General features: G+C 41.6%; 3 protein-coding genes and 1 non-coding gene across 9 annotated transcripts in view; 1 reads left to right on the top strand and 3 right to left on the bottom strand.

Moving 5' to 3' along the window:
• Nucleotides 1-56: 56 nt before the first annotated feature.
• LOC117219635 (succinyl-CoA:acetate/propanoyl-CoA:succinate CoA transferase) lies at nt 57-5,464 on the bottom strand. The gene is made up of 6 exons (XM_033468931.2): nt 5,039-5,464; nt 2,159-2,311; nt 1,671-1,910; nt 1,178-1,582; nt 837-1,103; nt 57-711 (listed from the first exon to the last, which is right to left on the bottom strand). The coding sequence occupies exons 1-6, from the start codon at nt 5,232-5,234 to the stop codon at nt 527-529; spliced, it is 1,446 nt and encodes a 481-aa protein (XP_033324822.1). The 5' UTR covers nt 5,235-5,464; the 3' UTR covers nt 57-526.
• A 232-nt stretch (nt 5,465-5,696) lies between these two features.
• ics (ras suppressor protein 1) lies at nt 5,697-9,084 on the top strand. Its single transcript, XM_033468938.2, has 8 exons — nt 5,697-7,246; nt 7,585-7,635; nt 7,716-7,836; nt 7,916-8,034; nt 8,108-8,190; nt 8,263-8,377; nt 8,448-8,580; nt 8,650-9,084. Exons 1-8 carry the CDS (start codon nt 7,102-7,104, stop codon nt 8,732-8,734), a joined length of 852 nt encoding a protein of 283 aa, XP_033324829.1. The 5' UTR covers nt 5,697-7,101; the 3' UTR covers nt 8,735-9,084.
• A 425-nt stretch (nt 9,085-9,509) lies between these two features.
• TRNAS-GCU (transfer RNA serine (anticodon GCU)) lies at nt 9,510-9,591 on the bottom strand. Its single transcript has one exon. It is a non-coding gene; the product is annotated as a tRNA-Ser (tRNA).
• Nucleotides 9,592-10,185: 594 nt separating this feature from the next.
• neur (E3 ubiquitin-protein ligase neur) overlaps nt 10,186-18,658 on the bottom strand; it is a 143,447-nt gene continuing 134,974 nt past the window's right edge. For all 6 annotated transcript variants that reach the window (XM_033469044.2, XM_033469045.2, XM_033469041.2 and 3 more), the window contains exons 3-4: nt 17,736-18,268; nt 10,186-16,594 (exon numbers count right to left, since the gene is read on the bottom strand). In XM_033469044.2, coding sequence (XP_033324935.2) covers nt 15,460-16,594; nt 17,736-18,268 — 1,668 coding nt within the window. In that variant the 3' untranslated portion in view covers nt 10,186-15,459. The remainder of the gene's footprint in view (nt 16,595-17,735; nt 18,269-18,658) is intronic.

The following is an 18,658-nucleotide window of genomic DNA, read 5'->3' on the forward strand; positions in this document are numbered from 1 at the left end:
ACCATGCATATAAAAGGTGATAAAAAAACACGGTGTTGATAGCGAAATAATTACACTTGTATATATTCCATCTTGAATTTATTCCTTCAAATGCGATACGTCTGCTAGTTTATTACAGTGATTGCATTATACAAAGGAACTTCTTTAAAATTCCATATAAAAAGTATTTGTCGTCATTGTACAATGGTTTTCTGTTCAACTATTGTGAAATACTCGTTGAAAATAAAAGCTTTATTGTATTTCCTCAGGGATCAACGTTTCCTTGCTTATGGCGACAAATAAGAGGCCTTCTCGGATTTACTGAGAATGTAGTTATCTATGTAAATTAAAAATTATTCTCCGATATTTTATTTGTCAATGTAGTTTTATATTATTCTTATTCCAGGCAAGAAGGCGCGTAAAGTAGGTGAACTTAAGAAAGTATGAGGTTTTCAGCACGAATAAATAATTATGCGTGCGGAAAACGACAAATATCGCGAAATGCTATTAGAAGAGTCTTTTGACGATGTGTTTATCGTTGATACGCTTATGGAGCCGGCATCACTTTTAATCTTTCGAATGCTGCTTTTTCGAGAGCCTCTCTGTGATCGGGATGGGCGATTTGAATTAATTCGTACGCTCGTTGTTGTAGACTTTTACCAAACAGACTAGCAATTCCGTGTTCTGTGACAATATACCGAGCGACTGCTCTGTTTGTAACGACACCAGCACCTTGAAACCATAAATGAGAGGTTAATATTTCGAAAATAATTAACTTACGTGTTTATAAATTTGTAGCAACAGAAATTTCTCTGTGTAAAGGTACAGACAAAGAAACATTCTGAAGATTCAAGTACCATGTTTTAGTAAAGGTGCAATTTTGCTCTCGCCCTTAGTGGTAATGGATTGCAACGCAATAATAGGTTTTCCAAGACGATCATCACTGATCGCTGCCCCCGTGATGAAATCTAGTTGTCCCCCAAATCCAGAATACATTTTTGGTCCGATACTATCGGAGCAAATCTGACCCGTTAGATCGACCTCAATACAGGAGTTGATAGCTGTCATATTTGGCTGCTTTGCTACCACTTTAGGATCGTTCACGTAGTCCACTACCAACATCTCTACAATAATCATAATTTTACATTTTAGTCTGAACAGATTTTACATTGAAACAAACTTTTAAAAATGGACTTACCGATGAAAGGATTATTATGCATGAAGTCGTACAATTTTTCTGAACCAACGCAAAACGAGCCGACGATTCGGCCTCTGTGCATTGTTTTTTTGTTATTCGTGATGCACCCTTTATTTACAAGGTCAACCACACCATCGCTAAACATCTCGCTGTGAATTCCAAGATCCTTATGGTTCTTCAGTTCTGATAATACCGCGTCCGGTATACTGCCAATCCCCATCTGTAAGGTAGCTCCGTCCACCACCAAATTCTCAGCAATATTTTTACCAATCTGCTGTTCTTCTTTGGATGGTGCTTTTACAGGGTGTACCGGAAGTGGTTTGTGATGTTCCACGGCAAAATCCAAATGGCTAACATGAATGATGGCGTCGCCGAACGTCCTGGGCATATGTTTGTTTACTAACGCTACAAAATAACGAATATGATGGAGATCAATATTTATTGTATATAAAGTAGCCAGAGGTAATGGAATTAGAAAGATTCGAAAATTTACCTACGATATATTTGCTGTGACTCACAGCGGATCTGACACAGTCAACGCTGGTACCGAAAGAGCAGTACCCTTTATCGTCTGGAGGACTAACGTGAACCAGTGCAATGTCCGGCTTAATGTAGTTTTCTTTAAATAATCGCGGGATCTCGTGCAAGAAAATGGGCACGCAGTCAGCAGTTCCCGCTTGAACGGCTGGCCTCACGTTGCCTCCAATAAACAAGCTTATCGACCTGAAATGTTCTGCATACAAAGCGTCATAATACATAGAATTATCGGCATATAATTAGAACGCTTCTAGTTGTGAATGAACTACTCAATTTACATACACGCCGTATAAAAAAAGTTTTGCATTCGAATTTCTTAATTCCTTTGATACCAAATATTGTGAACTGTATAAATACTACGTACAGCTTATAATCTTTTTGTCAAGAGGGCAATTTAGACTTATCGCTTTGGAGGACGAGCGGATATTTATGATAACGACGTACTTGCAGTTTCTGGCTTGGCAAATGGCGCCGGGCCTTCGAGATGCATATGATACAATCGTACATTTCTCACGTCACATCGTACGCCATAGTCAGTCATCGCCCTTAAAAGTTCGGTAGGCGTTGCTGCTGCACCCTGGACAAATACCACTTGATCTGTAATGAAAAAGTAATTTATTGAAAAAAAAACATATTGTTTCCGAATTTGTAAAAAATATAATAGGTGCATGTATATATATTTTTTCATAGAGTGAACATGATATTTCAGGAAATGTTTACGCGCACAGACGCGACCATTAGATAACGGATTTAATACTTTGTACCCAATGTGTTATTTATACACAGCTAAACAGATAACATCCAATTTACCTAAGAAAATCACGAGTCATCTCTGATTATTTCAATATATGCTAGTAATAATAATAATAGCCATAACAATAATTAAGCGCTTTTTATCTGCTAAGTCTATAATAGAATTATAATCTCTTAAAGTATAATTTCCGTGAAGATTTGTATAATACATTACGTTTTCAAGACGTTCAGTATTAAAATAAATCCTCATTCCGTATTTGACTGCTGGCATTTGAACCTTGACTTCGATTACTTTCGCCTTGGCAGAAGAGCGAAACACGAACGCTCTTGATCTATTTAACAAATAACTCGCGTGAATTAAGAATAACTAGGGGTGTAAGTCCCGAAATTTCACAAAATACGAGTACTCGAATTCTTACGCGAGCTGGACTGTTATCATATATATATATGGAAAAATTATGAAATTGTTGCCTTATTTTTTCAAATGTTGATATGTTTTCGTACTTTAAAGTAATACAATATTGTAAAAATTCGCAAGGAAAAAACATGTATTTTTTTCAAATTACAATGTAGAAAACATAGTTGTTCTACTTTTTCAGTAAGTAATCTCGTTCGTGTGACTGTCATGCTATTGCTGCCAATAAAAAAGGAAAACGTTTACAATTATAATTACATTTCCACTTCCACCAATTCATGATGTTTGTTTTTCGGGGAGGAGTGTTTTTTCTTGCGAATTTTTACAATTTTGTTTTACTTTCGCGAAGTGCGAAAACGTATCACAATTTGAAAACATAACGCAAAAGTCTTTTTGAAAAATCATAAAAAAACATCATGTTTACGTTTTCATAATCTTTTCATATATACGATAACAGTCCGACTCGTGTAAGGGGATTCGGCTACCCGAACTATGCCAACTCTCGGGATTCGAAGGTCAGGTATCCGATACACTCCTAAGAATAATTAATTTGTACTACCCGAAAGCGTCGTAAGAAATCAAAATGACGCAAAAGAAAAGTTCAAATTACTTTTAGCGGGACCTGAAATTATAATAATCAGGATCATGATTTAAATAGTCCTGTTCACAAAATAAACTACGTGTTCTGCGTAAACAAACTTGTTGAGAAACGTAATCTGTAAACAGTTTATATTTAATCGCAAACTCGAAACCAATAATATTCGCTCGCCCATCTGCTATAATAGGTATGAACATATCGCGTGTTGAAAATACATTTTGTCTATACCATACGATGATGCTACTATCATACGGTTGGCCATGAATAAAATAAATAATTTGTGGATGACATAATACTCTTTGTTGTTGTTCCATTTATAATTAATTCCTGAATATCGAGTTATCTTATTTTTTCTTATTTATAGTCGAGTTATCTTATTTATTTCATTTACAACAATGAACAATTGTAATGAAATAATTTTTTGTTTAGCCTACTGTCATCGCAAAAAATAATATTTATGTATAATAGGTGATATAAAATTTGACGAGTAAATACTTACGTACTTATGTGACGCACTAACATACTACGTAGCACGCAGAAAATTATGCGTACCCGTATGTATGTACCTACAATTCTTTGTTACTTGAAAGAGACTTTATTGGTAAAAAATTAATCAATCTATATTTAAAAAAAAAACCACTTGAATCTGTTATACTATTTGTAAAACCTCTCTCATACGGCGATTTGCATTTGCAGTAAATGTCCGACCATTCTTTCACATAGCGATTGTTGAAGCCACATTCCAAAGAAAATCGACAGCGATGAACCGATTTATGATACACAAACTGCTAACTGAGATTCCGCATCGCATGAGCTCATCGAATTACATGTGCGGCCGGAATCTATCTTCAAATACACTGCACGAGTCGTATAAAAGATTGGTCGGACGCGTACTGCATACGCGAATCGACGTGTAAAAGGCCTAAACGTTAATAAAATTTATGCATATCGATGCAGACAAGTGGGTATTTTCGCGTTTTCGTGATGGTATTCGATGACAAGGGCCGCCTTTCATTAAGTCAATCGTCGGTAATCGGTATTCATCTATTCACTGCGTGTACATATTGAGCGCAAAATCTATTACATAATAAATGTTATATTCTTGATGTGAATAGATCAATTTATCTTCTTATCGGCAGTATACAAATTCTTTAATAAAGATAACAATGTTTTTTCTAAGAATACGGTATCGAAGACTGTGGCAACAAACGCAAATATAAACTCCCGGGAAAAAAACAGTCTATCTTATCTTACATAAATAATATCATCGGTATTATAAATTCTACAGAATTTTGGACATCATAATCGAAGAGCAAAATCGAATTTCGGAAATGTACTCGCTAGGTATTTTAATACTAGATATTCTGCCAAAAATATACGTGGACCACTGACATCTGGATTTATTCCTGTTCAAGGTTAATTTTTTTTCAGAATAGCAATATCCAAATGTGTTACATTAAATTGGACAGACATGCGGTATATTGTATGAATGGAAAATAACATTTGAAAAGGAGTGTTGACAAACTGTGTACAGCAGACAGACAAATTAATCAATTACCTGAATCTAGTTCTGCTTGTTCGATAGCCTCATCGGCGGTCTTGAGCCAACAAGGTTGCTTGCCTGGTATTAACATCGAAGGCTCTTTTCCGTGAGTAAAATAATTTTCCTTCGTTGTTTGAAAGCAACGTCGGGAGCTGACCGTCAACGTGTTCAGTGTTTTCGACAGGATGGCTATTCGTTTTAGGGCTGCCATCGTTGAGATACACCGTGATCTTCTGTCACTGTTTCACGAGGACACACTGTCGACTGGAACGACGATAAATGATAAAACTGTCCGCGATCCGATTGTCCAACGTGCAGGAAAGTCAGGGGTAAACGAATTAACGAGATTACGGAATTTTGAATGAATTTTGGCAAAAATTGTGTTTTATCGAACGATATTGTATATCCTCGAACCAGCCGCCACCGTGTCTCACAGTCACAGTGCAGTTGCGCCACTTGTGCTTTGTGCCCAGTTGCGCCTCTTCGGCGCGAAATTATCGGGATCGTGAACGGGAACAGGTTCCTACAGAGGTGGTGGTCAGACGTATGGAAAATATGGCCGTATAGGAGCGCCAATGACGTAGCGCAGCAGTGACGTGTAACAAAGATAGAAGAGGGGAGAAATAATGGTTATGTATTTCTTTGTGGGAGAGACGCCGCTAATGCCGATAGGCAAATTTACCGACAGAGTAAATCTGCAGTGGAAAATGCATAGTAGCGCCATCTAATGTTGTCAACGATTAAGTTGCTGTCGATAATTTTTTTACCAATTTGAGCGTTCTGCCACTACATGATTTGGCGCTGTATAGACCCCTTAATCGAGCTTCGAGATTTCGCCACAAGAGGTGTTATTATTTAACACCTCTTTAAAGTTTAAATTTTAAGCACTCAAATCTAGATACATTTCAGGTCAGCGCACATTCTAGTTCTGACAATTTATTAAAAATGTTTCAATAGATTTGTTGTTACACTCTACAAGTCTTATATTCTATTAAAACAAATTTTAATTACGCAGCTATTAGCTCGATATTACTCTTGCTTTATCAATAAAACATTTTAAGTTATAACATCTTATACAGGGTGTACGCGTTAATTTTTGTCACCACTTATTAGGCATTTCCGCTCAGAGACTGAAAGCCTAAATGGTTTGAGGTTGAGATATTAAGCCGGTATTTGTTTCCACGTTGTCGTGATGTAATTGCTATTTGGAAAATCCGTTTTAATATCAGTAAAAATACTGAAATATTTATCGGTATAATACCGGTAACTAAACTAACTGGCTAAACAATAATCGACCGTACCGTAACTGCGCGATTATTGATCGTAGCACTTTCGCGGTTTTCTTTTATTTTACTGGTATGAGTCCATAAAAATATAGGTAATTGAACCATCGAAAATACTTAAAACATTGTGTCAAGACTTAACGCATGCACTCTGTATATTGAAGATAATACCGATCGCCCAGGTTTCACCACGAGGAAGTTGCTGCTTTAGTGACCCGAAGGAAGTATTCCTTCTGGCTCCGTTTCTTACGATGATGATCTCAGCCTTCTGACCGCTTTACTTCCAGAAAAGTAGGAGTAGGAGAATTACCCATCCCAAAAGGATTGGATGACGCTAATGGATTCCATTGGAATCGTCCAATCCCATTTGTGAGGTCTTGGAGTAGATTTCCTGACACCAATGGACATACTAAACACCAATCGACACACTGGCCTTGAACGGAAATTCCACGGACGGTTAGGATGCTGGGAGGTCTGCTCAGAACTGTAAATGCAAAATGGCGTCGGACATACTCCTATCGGATACCGATAGGCAGCTATGTATATTGAATTTTAGTTTGTACAAGTTTGTGATTGTCATAGATGGCAGTTAAAACAGTGTCCCTTTGCTGCGGACAGGAACTTCCATTGCGTGAGAGATCTATATAGATCGCAAGTCCTTGCCGACACAGATTGTACATATGTACGATATGAATAATATGAAAGAAGTGCGGTAGCGGCAAGTGAACATAGTCGCCGGAGGTGCGCGCATCTTTATTTAAAGCTCACTGACGTGTTGGTACAATTGCGCGCGCAATGAATCAAGCACCAGTCTCGTGTATTCCAGCCGGGAAGATGTCGAAGACAAAGAAAGTGCTCGACGAAGCCCGCGAGATCCAAAATCCTGAGCTGGATCTCGCTGACAAGGGTATCTCGTCGTTCGAAGAGATGTCCGGATTACGTGAGTTCTCTATATCCTCACGCTACCCGTTTGGATCGCCAAATTAGGCAACTTGTCTTGACTGGTTTTTGGAGCGGATGGAAATCTGAGGAGGCCATTTGTCGCCTGCCCACAAGGTGGGCGTGTCGACGCATGCGCACGCATTTGTTTTAAAGGATAATTACCATTTGAATTTAAAAAGGACAATATATTGTTATACGTTGATGATAATCCCATTATTGTCATGAATATTAATTCAGACGACAAATAATACTCTAAACAGAATTGACATTATTTATAGGTCAATATAATATTGTTTCTATATTTTAAAAGTACTAAGTGTCTGTATTTTGTTTCAGTTAATATGATCAATATAACTAGATTGACTTTAAGTCATAATAAGATTCAAGGTAATTATTTTATTTTACTGCAAATAGTCATACAGACTTAATAATGTTCATTGTTATTATATAAATTTTTTATTCTGTAGCTGTACCACCAGGCCTTGCCAATTTGGTCAATCTAGAGATTTTAAATCTTTTTAACAATCATATTACGGAGCTTCCCATCTCCTTGTCACAGATGCCAAAGCTAAGAATCCTCAATGTTGGGTGAGTTTTTAATATATACTATAATTATTGCATGAATATGTTCAAAGATCCTAGGAAAACTACGTAATGAATTTTGTAGAATGAATAGGTTGGATGTGCTTCCAAGAGGATTTGGTGCCTTTCCAGGGTTGGAGGTGCTGGACTTAACATACAATAATCTGAGTGAGAAGAATTTACCAGGAAATTTTTTCATGATGGGTTAGTATAAAAAAGTTTCACTCTACAAATAATCTTTTAATAAAAATGAAACTAAAATCACCTTTGTTTATAGAAACATTGAGAGCACTGTACTTGGCTGACAATGACTTTGAGTATCTACCATCTGAAATTGGAGGATTAAAAAACTTACAAATAGTACGTATACTTCATGCAACAAACAATAAATTTTATCTCAACCACTTAGAGAATTTTCCATTTTTATTATAGCTTGTATTAAGGGAGAATGATTTAATAGAATTACCGAAGGAAATTGGAGAATTAACACGATTGAGAGAACTGCATATTCAAGGAAACCGATTGACAGTGTTGCCTCCAGAAATAGGTATAACCCTAATGCATTAAAAATTGCAATGAATTTAAATGTTGATAGCTCATTAGGAACTGTCTTGTAGGTAATCTCGACTTAGTGAGCAATAAAGCAGTATTCAGAATGGAATTTAACCCGTGGGTGACACCAATTGGTGATCAACTTCAAGTGGGTATATCTCACGTCATGGACTATATTCGATCTGAAACTTATAAATAGTAAGTATTGCAAATTATTCTCTGAGATGTGGAAAACATTTTGCACTACGGTATATGTACTATTTTCAGCGTATACAATCGGCATCAAGCCGCTAAAGGACCACCTCCGGCAAGTGAGAATGACAAGAGTAAGAAAGTATCGCGTGCCCGCTAAGTTGAAACCAAAAACAGTTTACACGTAACATTTAATTTTACACGAACTAGGTTATTTAATTTATACACTGCCAGTAATCTTGGTCAACTAATATCTCTGCAATGAAAATGGTGCCTTTGCTAATGTACAATTAACCCAGTATATTTTTATCATGCATTTGAGGCCTTGATTAAGTATCAAAAAATAATATATACAATAAGTTGTATGTATTCTAGACCAATGTAATATAGTATCGTATTGTCTACGCTTGTTAAACAATATTTTTATAATGACTGGATAGTAAATAATTTATACAATATATATTATATTTTAGAATAATATTTTGAAATAAAACAATTCTTCCAATTTAACAGTCACCGACATATATTTTATTTCTATACATATACAAGCGAATATAATAATGATTCACATTAATATTTTTATTTATACCTCGTAATATTGCATGTATTGTACTTTTCAATGATTTTAACATTAATTTCATTTATACGCTCATCAACACTTTTAACAACCAAACTTAGGATTTAGTATTAGTAGTTACAATTACTAATTATTTAATAGTGATGTCTTCATTTTAAACTGTACATTAGTTAATTATGATATTCAAATATTTATGTCCGTAGGCTTTAATTTTACAATCGTAGCGTTGATCACTGGTGTACCTCATTCGTTGTTTATTTTATGACTGTATTTTAGAATGACATAATTTGACGCATTATATAAGAGAATTCATAATAATAAATTAAATTTGATGGTCTATTAGAATGTAAAAAATAGTCGACGAGGATGGGATTCGAACCCACGCGTGCAGAGCACATTGGATTAGCAGTCCAACGCCTTAACCTCTCGGCCACCTCGTCCAATGGTACACCTTGCAAAAATGCCCTTGGAACAGGGGTGACTACCCTCGAAAAACGAGAAAACCATTTGCACATAACAATATTAAAAACACTTAAAAATGAAAACGAACCAAACGATTTTAAAATTTATATTGTTACTATATCCATATACACAAATTGATTTCGTAAAATGTTAAATGGTTTTTTATTACTGGACGAAATTTATTTGAAATGTTCACTCTATTTTGCATAATCTTTATATACATATCCTTATATAAAAAAAAGGTCTTAGAAATTTCTTTCTTTTTAAATACAAATTATTTATACTTTCATCATTTTTTGTAGAATATTATTTTGTTCATGTAACGTTTCTATTTTCAACTTTGAGTTCTGCTTGCGGAAGAAATGTTGAAAATGCATTTATTATAAAATACAGAAATTCCGTGCAATCTTATTTGTTCTCTGCAAGAAGGTGTGTACACTTTGTCTTTTCTAAACTCAAAATAGAAAAATAAGAAATGAAAGGAAGTTCTTTAACGACAAAAACTGTTCTAGTATTACGAATTCATTCAATCTCGAGGGGACTGGTAAATAAAATTTGTACTCCGGTCGATGTATATAGATATTACAGGCTTTTTATTGTAGAACAGCACACGGCCGCATGAATTATATTACATATGTATAAATTTGTATCGGCATCTTTACAGTTAGGTTCACGGAGAGAACTCTTATCGCACATAGATTTCTTTCACATCTCGGGGAGAGGACAGGGATCACGTTATGCATCGTTTATACTGTGACGTTAACGGACAGCACACACGGTTTGATATGGAGACGCGTGCGCGCGTATACGCACCCTCGGCGAATCCTTCTTATGCTCGGAAGATCAGAAGATTGTTCCCGACCTGGTTTGTGCGTACCGCGCCCGAGCGATGGAAATACAACGAAAAAGGAAACAAAAAACCGGCACGAAACGATCGAAAATTAAAAGAAAAATTACGCCTGGCGACAACCATGACCATGGGAATGGGTTATTCTCGGGTGACAATCGATCACAGGAGATCCCGGAATCTCGGATACTGTCAAACACTCCCTAATCTGAACTTCGTGTCGGGATACAAAGAATCACGGTGAAAGGGCTGTGGAAGTGGAACAGCGATTACTGACAAAAGCAAAATTGTCGGTGCCTCCGACGCTGGGAGTTCAGGTGTTGGTTGACCCGCTGAACTTTGGACCTAGCATCGGAAGGACCGATTTGATCGGTAAACATCGATACACGGTTGATGATGCTGACACGGAGACGACAATGATCTCGGTTGACATCAACGAGAGCGTCTGCACGTCAGGATCGTCTTCGAAGTCCTAACGTTTTTCCCAGCTACGTTCATCCCCTTCGTAGAAAAATCATTTCTATGGTTTCATCTGTGTCTGAACCTTGTCTTTTGTTTTTAATTGGGGGGCGGGGGGGCAGGCTAGAATTTTGCTTGACACCTCTCATCGATGCCGAACACGCGATTACAATAAATGCCTATCGTTAATAGCGTTTGTCTAATAAACGATTCTCAATGACACGTGCCTCGTGGCGATGGTCGCTTGGCACGCGTGATAATTTGCAAATTAACTTTCTTTTCTCATTAAAACTTTGTATCTTTATAAAATTTTTCATCTCTCTTCTACCTTTCTCTCTATCGCACTCTCTCACTCTTTCTCTCCCTCTCACACTCTACCGTTTTTCTTTAAAAGACCACCCTCTTTCTATCTTTATAAATCATCATCCTTCCTTATCTCATCATTTCATTTTTTGGATTGGCAGGCGAGTTCAAGCTGCCACTCGCTGGACTAGAGATTTTACTACTGCTTTATTGCGCATCCATTGTTCGAGAAGGTATCTGCCTTCTTTTTCTTTCCCTCTCGTTCTCTCTTTTTCTCTGTCGCTTCGATCTCGCGTTCTCGGGAACCGATAGGAACAGGTCCCAATTTCTCGACATTATTTTACACTCTCATTCTCTCTTTCTCTCTCTCTCTCTCTCTCTCTCTCTCTTTCATTCAACCTTTCCCGCTGTCTCTTCGTTTCCCTTTTCAGTGAATATTCTCGCAAGCATTTCCTTAATCCGCTTCGGCGGAAAATCGGTTCGCAGGAGATCCGCTCGACGGCTGGCTCTTTTCTCTCGCCGGATGTGAAACTGGAACCATAGCGCCGGAAACGAGCAACTGTAATTAGGGTAAGACGCCGTCTCGACAGGATCCACGAAAACCGTAGAAAGCTTTCATCGTCTCAATGAAACGGTCGAGAATCCGTTTCGTAAGTTCTCAAGATCGGCAGGTGTTAGTCGCGAGATGATATAATCATTTGTGATTGGGCGAATCGATAGCGTGCTTAGTGAAATGAGTCCGTGTCTCAGTTTAAAAAGTCCGTTTTATATTTTATACAAGCTTGTGACTCGACAGGTTCCGACGGAATCACCTAGATCCGATGATCGGGATTTACAAAATTCACAGAATTAATACTATCAAGATTCACTATTATCGTAAATACAAACATATTTATAGTTTTTTACACGATATCGTCCGGGGCCGCCAGACTTAATGACTATGTCGCGCTAGCAACGTTTACTCTCAAACACAAATGATGCGCGGCTGCACTCGCAAAAGATTAATTTCATCAACCCTTTGCAGTCCCGGCGAAGCGGCGTTTATTTTCACTCGCTCAGCTAACGAAGCTACCTTCGCGGTTCAAGGTGGAAAAAGTAAGCGACCGCGGATTTCGTCGAACTTGCGGCAGACTGCAAAGGATTAGGCGCCGAAACAGCTGTCTCCGAAGCTCGTAGAGGAAGCAGACAAGTCGAGAATGACGGTCGATCTAGGATCTAACTCGCCGTGGCGATCTACCCGAACTATCGGTTGCTCCGTGTCCCGTTCTCGCAAGGATTAACGAACGAACGCTTCTGGCAAGGCTCGACACGCAGGGGAGACATTGCATCGGGAGACGAACATGATCGGCCCAGGCCGATCTCTCCCCGTCGATCGATGAGAAAGCTCTCGGCGAGCAAGGTCCGCGCGATGGGACGAGACGCGTCGTTTTCTAAATGTTTATAAGGCACGGCCTCGAGAACGTTGGTCTCTCTCGTCGACCAGGATCTTCTACGGTCCTGGAACGCGTTCGAGGGCCGGTGAAGGGGAGAAGAACACGTCGCCGCCGTTGGCACGCTCTTGCCTCGCTGTTGTACGAAAATAAAGTTGATCTTACGTAGAGAGGATCCTCGTGGGTCGACGGGCCGTGCAACGAGTTCGCCGTCGGTCGTTCCACGGCCCGACGTCTCGATTGTTCACGTTACAATAGGGCAGTGGACGACCCGTCCAGACGGATCGCAACTTGATTCCACGCATTCGTGATTCGAACCATCCGCGGAACGGTCGCGCGAGACGCTAGCAGGTTCTATAAATCGTTTTTAGTCCATAACAAATGAGGGACCCCTTGCCGAGCGGCTTCGCACCCTTTCTCGCGACGGAGTGGCAGTGAATCCTCATCCTTCCGAATGGGAAGCGCGTTCCAAGCGTGTTTCGAATTTTGAAGCAAGAAGGGGGTCGAAATCGTTCGGCCTCAGAGCTCCTCAAATAATTTCATCTTAGTCGTTAACACTGATAAAAGCCTCTAAACTTTGTCGCTGTCCCTTAAAAAGCTACGCAAGCTAACATAGTAACTTTGCCTTGTACTCTTACGGTTAATACAGTTAGGAATCCAACTCGGAGTCTGCATCTACAGTAGCGTCTCGCCGCGAACCGCGCCACGGTACGGCGTGAACGAATATTCCAATTCCAAAGGGGAAGCTTAGGCGAATTACGGCTCATAGTAAACGGTGTGTGTGTGTGTGTGTAAGTTGCGTAACGCGTACGTGTTGCGATTTGTCCTGGACAAGCCACGATTCACTCTGCTCGGTAGAAACGGTAACGCTAAGTCTAAACGTATCAAAAACCATCGTCCTTTAAGGCTGGCTTGCGTGGAAAATGTGCGTCGCGGTTCAGTTGGGACCGTACGCAGAGCGGGAGGAGAATGTCGCGCATTTCTTTGGTAATACGTACGATTATTGTAGTCATTATCTCGATACATGGCTACGAGTCGGCTCTGCGCTTTCGCCGAACGGCTTACATTTTATTTATATCCAAGCGTTATTGTCGAAAGTAACAAACGAGAAGGACACGCGTATATAAGTACGGCACACGGTCGCTCCGACCGTGAGAGCAACTCGAAAGTGAAAAGATAGACCTAATCGCAGACGAGATACGCGATGAGATTCTCTCTACGAATCGAAATTGTCACCCGACACAGTGATTGATCGAAAAACAATTATTGTCGCCGTTGTCATGGATTCTCGTTCGCGCTCGTTCTAAACAATAAATAATTTCCTAACGTTTCGTTTTGCTATCTTTCGTTTTTCCCCCTCTTTCTCTCCCGCGCTCCTACCGTCTATTTTACACAATTTGAATATAAAAAATAAGACTGTACATTTGATCTAGAGAAATAAATATGATGACCTTGTGCGAGCAATCGCGCGTTCGAATTTCATTCTCGGCTGCGACATCTCATCTGCGACGAAATCGATATAAAACTCCAAAGACAATGGGAAACCGAAAGAGCCTAATCTATACGACGCTTTTGGCGTCTCACAATGATTCCGGGGTGAGGCGAGGGGCTACTTAATCACACGTTTCGCATTAAATAATAAAGGAGCCACGCTGACGATCGAACTCGACCAAATATGTCTCTCTCTGTCCATGGTGCGTCGAGGACGACAGTTCAGAGCAAACAAATACAATGATAGCGAATCGTACTCGCCCTAGCAACGTCTACCCTTTAGAAGAATAATAATATAATGACCACTATTCGTGTACAATAATAATAATAATAATAATAATAATAATAATAATAATAATAATAATAATAATAATAATAATAATTAATAATAATATCAATAAAAATAATAAAAATAATCGTATAACTAAAGGCTGAGAATAGTAGCAGTAGTAAATCGTAATAATAGTAATAGTAATAGTAAGTTGGCGACATGGTAGCAATAATATATAATCATATATCGATTGTGAAAATATCTAAGATCAATGTTACTCTCTTCTCTTTGTCGCATTCACACCTGTCGCTTTTTCTCCCGCTCAGACACTCGATTCTTTCTTTAGTCTCTCTCCTGGTTTCGAAAAGCTCGCTACTCTCGTAGTCACTCTCAAATCAAAAATGATCACTGTACGTGAATGTATGCGTATATCCGTCCGTCTATCTGTCCGTCTGTCCGTGCGTATACGCGAATGTTTCGTGGATCTTCACGAATGTTACGACCGAGTACAGCGAATCGCCGACGACCTGTGTTTCGCGGCTCAGCAGGAAAGCTCGTGTTCTCGTTCCAGAGGTCTGCTAAACGGTTCTGGCAGTCGACTTCCACGTCCTATTGACATCGTAATTGACGAGAGTGTTCCAGCACTCGGGCGTTTAGCGTCGTGCCCAATCACCGCCAAAGAATCCTGTAGAAACAGTCGTTGACCGGCGTGGTCGTCGTATCGAAGCGATTCAACGATTGAGAAAAGCTGCCCGCCGCCGGAGCTCCTCTGACCGGGGAGGAGGAAGAAAGATCGGCAGTGAAGAAATACAGTTGAGCGCATCGTCGAAGATATCCTGCTACACGTCCTGAGTACAGTTTCCCTCTCGGAGACGAGAACACCGAGAACCAAGAAGCAACCGGCGCGCGATAGCGGCGACGGAGGCGGCGGCCACGCCGGGACGATCACGGCTGAAGCGTTTGCCTAATCGCAAAGGAGTCAACAAATCGGGAGACATATTCAGCCCTTGGAACTGTTCCTTCCGCGTGGAGCCTGCGCCTGTGTTCAGGATCTGTAGATGCGTATCACGTCCTTGATCGGCGCCCTACAGAGGGGACAGTGGCCGCCGCCTTTGCCGCACCACTGCTGGATAGCGCACGGATGACACATGCACATGTGGCCGCACATGTATAACACGCTGTCGATGCTTCTTTCGTAGCAGATCGAGCACTCGCTGGGCTGTCCAGGGGTAGGTTGCAGACCTTCGCTCCACTGTTGCAGGTGTGAAGAGGCTTGAGAGGTGAGCGTGCCGTCCAGGCTTTGGTAGTTGACCGGCTCCACGTACGTCGAGGAGCCTGTGCTAGCCATGGTGCCCGTTAACGGCGGCGAAGACTGCCTGGAAGATCCTGGATGCGCCGATAGCGCGACCCCGTCAGGTCGATAAGGGTCGAACCTGGTCGTGGCGTATATGGTCTGAAGCGAGGGTGTGTTCGAAGGTGGCGTAGGGAAGGTCTGAGGCGGCAAGTTCACCACGAGAACAGTGCCGCCGCCCACGGCAGGCTTGAATTGCACCACCTCGGAGAATCTAGAGAGTTCCGTGGCGGCGTTGTTGAAGTTCGAGTGTTGTTGTTGCTGCTGCTGCTGTTGTTGCTGTTGCTGCTGCTGTTGCTGCTGCTGTTGTTGCTGCTGCTGGACGATGGGCGCCGGGGAGGGGTTGCCCTGTCGCGGCCTTGGCGGCGACGTCGGCTTGCTGGCCAGCATCCTGACCATCTGGGTGCTGCCGTACACGTCCACGAACGCCCAGAGCTGCAGGCTCTGGTCCACGTGCATCACCACGTTCGGCGGCCCGTCGTTCTTGCTCATCTGCACCTCGCCGAAATGGGTCACCGTGAACGCTATCTCGTCCTCGGGCTGCGGGCTCGAGGCCACGTCCTTCGACACCACCCAGTACTCCGGTCGATCTAACAGCAGGTCGCTGTCGTCCGGCAGGTCCTCCGCGGTTAATCTCGCGGGGTCGCAGGAAGTCAGGCCCAGAGCGAGCGCACCCACGTACATCGGCTCCGTCGACAGGATCTGCACGACCAACCTTTCGCCCAGCATCAACGGTCTGCTCGTGAATACGTAACCATGACAGAACTCCGTGTCACTGCGCGCAGCCACGCACTGCTGGTTTCTGAAGTAGATGTTCCTGCCCCGTGTCCTACGGAGAAACGGAAACAAGGAAGCGATTAGCGGATTGTTTAACTGCGGAACGTAGCGGGAACGCTGATGGCGGTTCTGTGCGCACGCTGGACAGGCAAAATGCGGAGTTACGTGCAATATGATCGGAAGAGGGCGAAGAGGATGGTCGCTTGGCTTTCGAATATGGCGGATCGAAGACCTTGCACGCGGAAACGGACGGTCAATTAAACTGGACACGATAATCATTTGTGATGGACTTCGCGTGGGAAAAGCTGATCAGCATTCGATCCAGGGCGGTGTCAGTCAGAATTAGTCGGACGTACGAAGGACACCGGCGGGAACATTCGTTTCTCTCGATCGTTTCTGATAGCGTTCTACTGTATTTAGGGTACAAGGGTCGGATTAACCCTTTCGGTACGAGCGCCGGATATATCCGGCATCCATCTGATGACCAATATGGACGAGTGCCGAATACATCTGGCATCCATGTAAGCCATATTTCTGTAGGCCCTTTACAGAATGTTTACAGGAAACATTTAAAGAAAGATTTAGAAACGGATTAACACGTTGGCTGCCGTGGGGGTCACCGGTGACAGGCACTCGACTTGGCTACAGCGCCGTGGGGGCCACCGGTGACCGTCACTCGACTTGGCTACAGCGCCGTGGGGGCCACCGGTGACCGGTGACGCGACGAATAGTTAAAATACATAATTAGCGTAAACATCGATACGCATAAATTTTTAAATAATATAATATTATAATAGTTGTAGTTTATTACAATGCGCCACGAAAAGTGCATAAAACAAGTTTATACAACTAAACTTATCTGCTGTAAATAATATTTCAACATAGTATGCATCGCATAATGAAAAATTCATGTTGGCGCCTTGGGCAAGTCACGTAAAATTCGCGCGGCACAGCCAACGGATTAAGCACAGTCATTACTTAATAATGCTTAAGAAAATCTTCGTACAAAAGTGGACTGACCCTGTGTGTTATGTGCGCATTTTCGGCGCGGCACCCCGTACAGTGGGAGTGTCACGGCGGACAACGCGCTCGCACCGAAAGGGTTAATTACACGGCGATGGCGCAGAGTTTGAAAGCAGTTGTCAAGCTCGATTTAACCGACGCCGAAGAGACAAAAGGGATCGGCTACTTACGGGTGGAACGGTAAGGGCCTGAAGATGACACCGGGAGGCTGAAACCTGAGCGCGGGTAGCTCGACGTCCACGTCATGGATCGACAAGTTATGCATGGTCGGGACAACCGACTCCATGGCCGACTGCCTGCTGTGCTGCGTATTGTCCTCGTTGCTATGCTCGGCGCCTCTTCTGATATTGTTGAAGTGTTGTCTGTTCGGATCGACGAACTCGATAGCGGTGCTGTTACCGTACACGTCGATGATAGCCCAGAGCGGGCCGCGGGTCTCCACGCCGCTGAAGAATAGTCCTTTTTCCTCGCCATTCACGCCGAAATGCACGTCGCCGGCCGACGTCACGTAATAGAACAGAACCGTGTCCCTTTCGGCTAATCTCTCGGCTAGGGCCTTTGCCCAGTAGCCGGGTTTGTTCGTGAGGTCCGGGCAGGCGTACCTCGGCAGACCATTCCTGAGGTTGATCGGGTCATTGCTCGTGAAACCGAACCGTATCACGCCGCTCCAGTTGTCGGAGATCTCGAGGAATTTGATGCAGACCTAAGACAGAAAGAAAGGGACTTCATTGGCATCGATCTCTATCGTCTCTCATTGTATCATAGTTCATTGACCGGCGGTTTTCTAGTAGTTCTCTTCAAAACCGAGTTCAATCGTTAACACGTTCCCTGCCAGACCGTTTTTTGAAGACTTTCCGTTCAAGCCGCGTGGGGCGTATGCGCCCCACGCTTTACATTTGTATTATTTTGTTTCTGGCGTATGCTTTACAATAATTAAAATAGTGCAAAAATCATAATTATCAAGGAAAGGTTGTATAGTTTAACATGCATAACACAGCAAACCAATAAATTTATTTTTCTAGGAATTACTTTAACAAATACCTGGCTGATCATTATTATGACAAGCGAGTTGCATCCTCACATATAATTTTTT

Source organism: Megalopta genalis, chromosome 15, assembly GCF_051020955.1.
Source record: "Megalopta genalis isolate 19385.01 chromosome 15, iyMegGena1_principal, whole genome shotgun sequence".
NCBI lineage: Eukaryota > Metazoa > Arthropoda > Insecta > Hymenoptera > Halictidae > Megalopta > Megalopta genalis.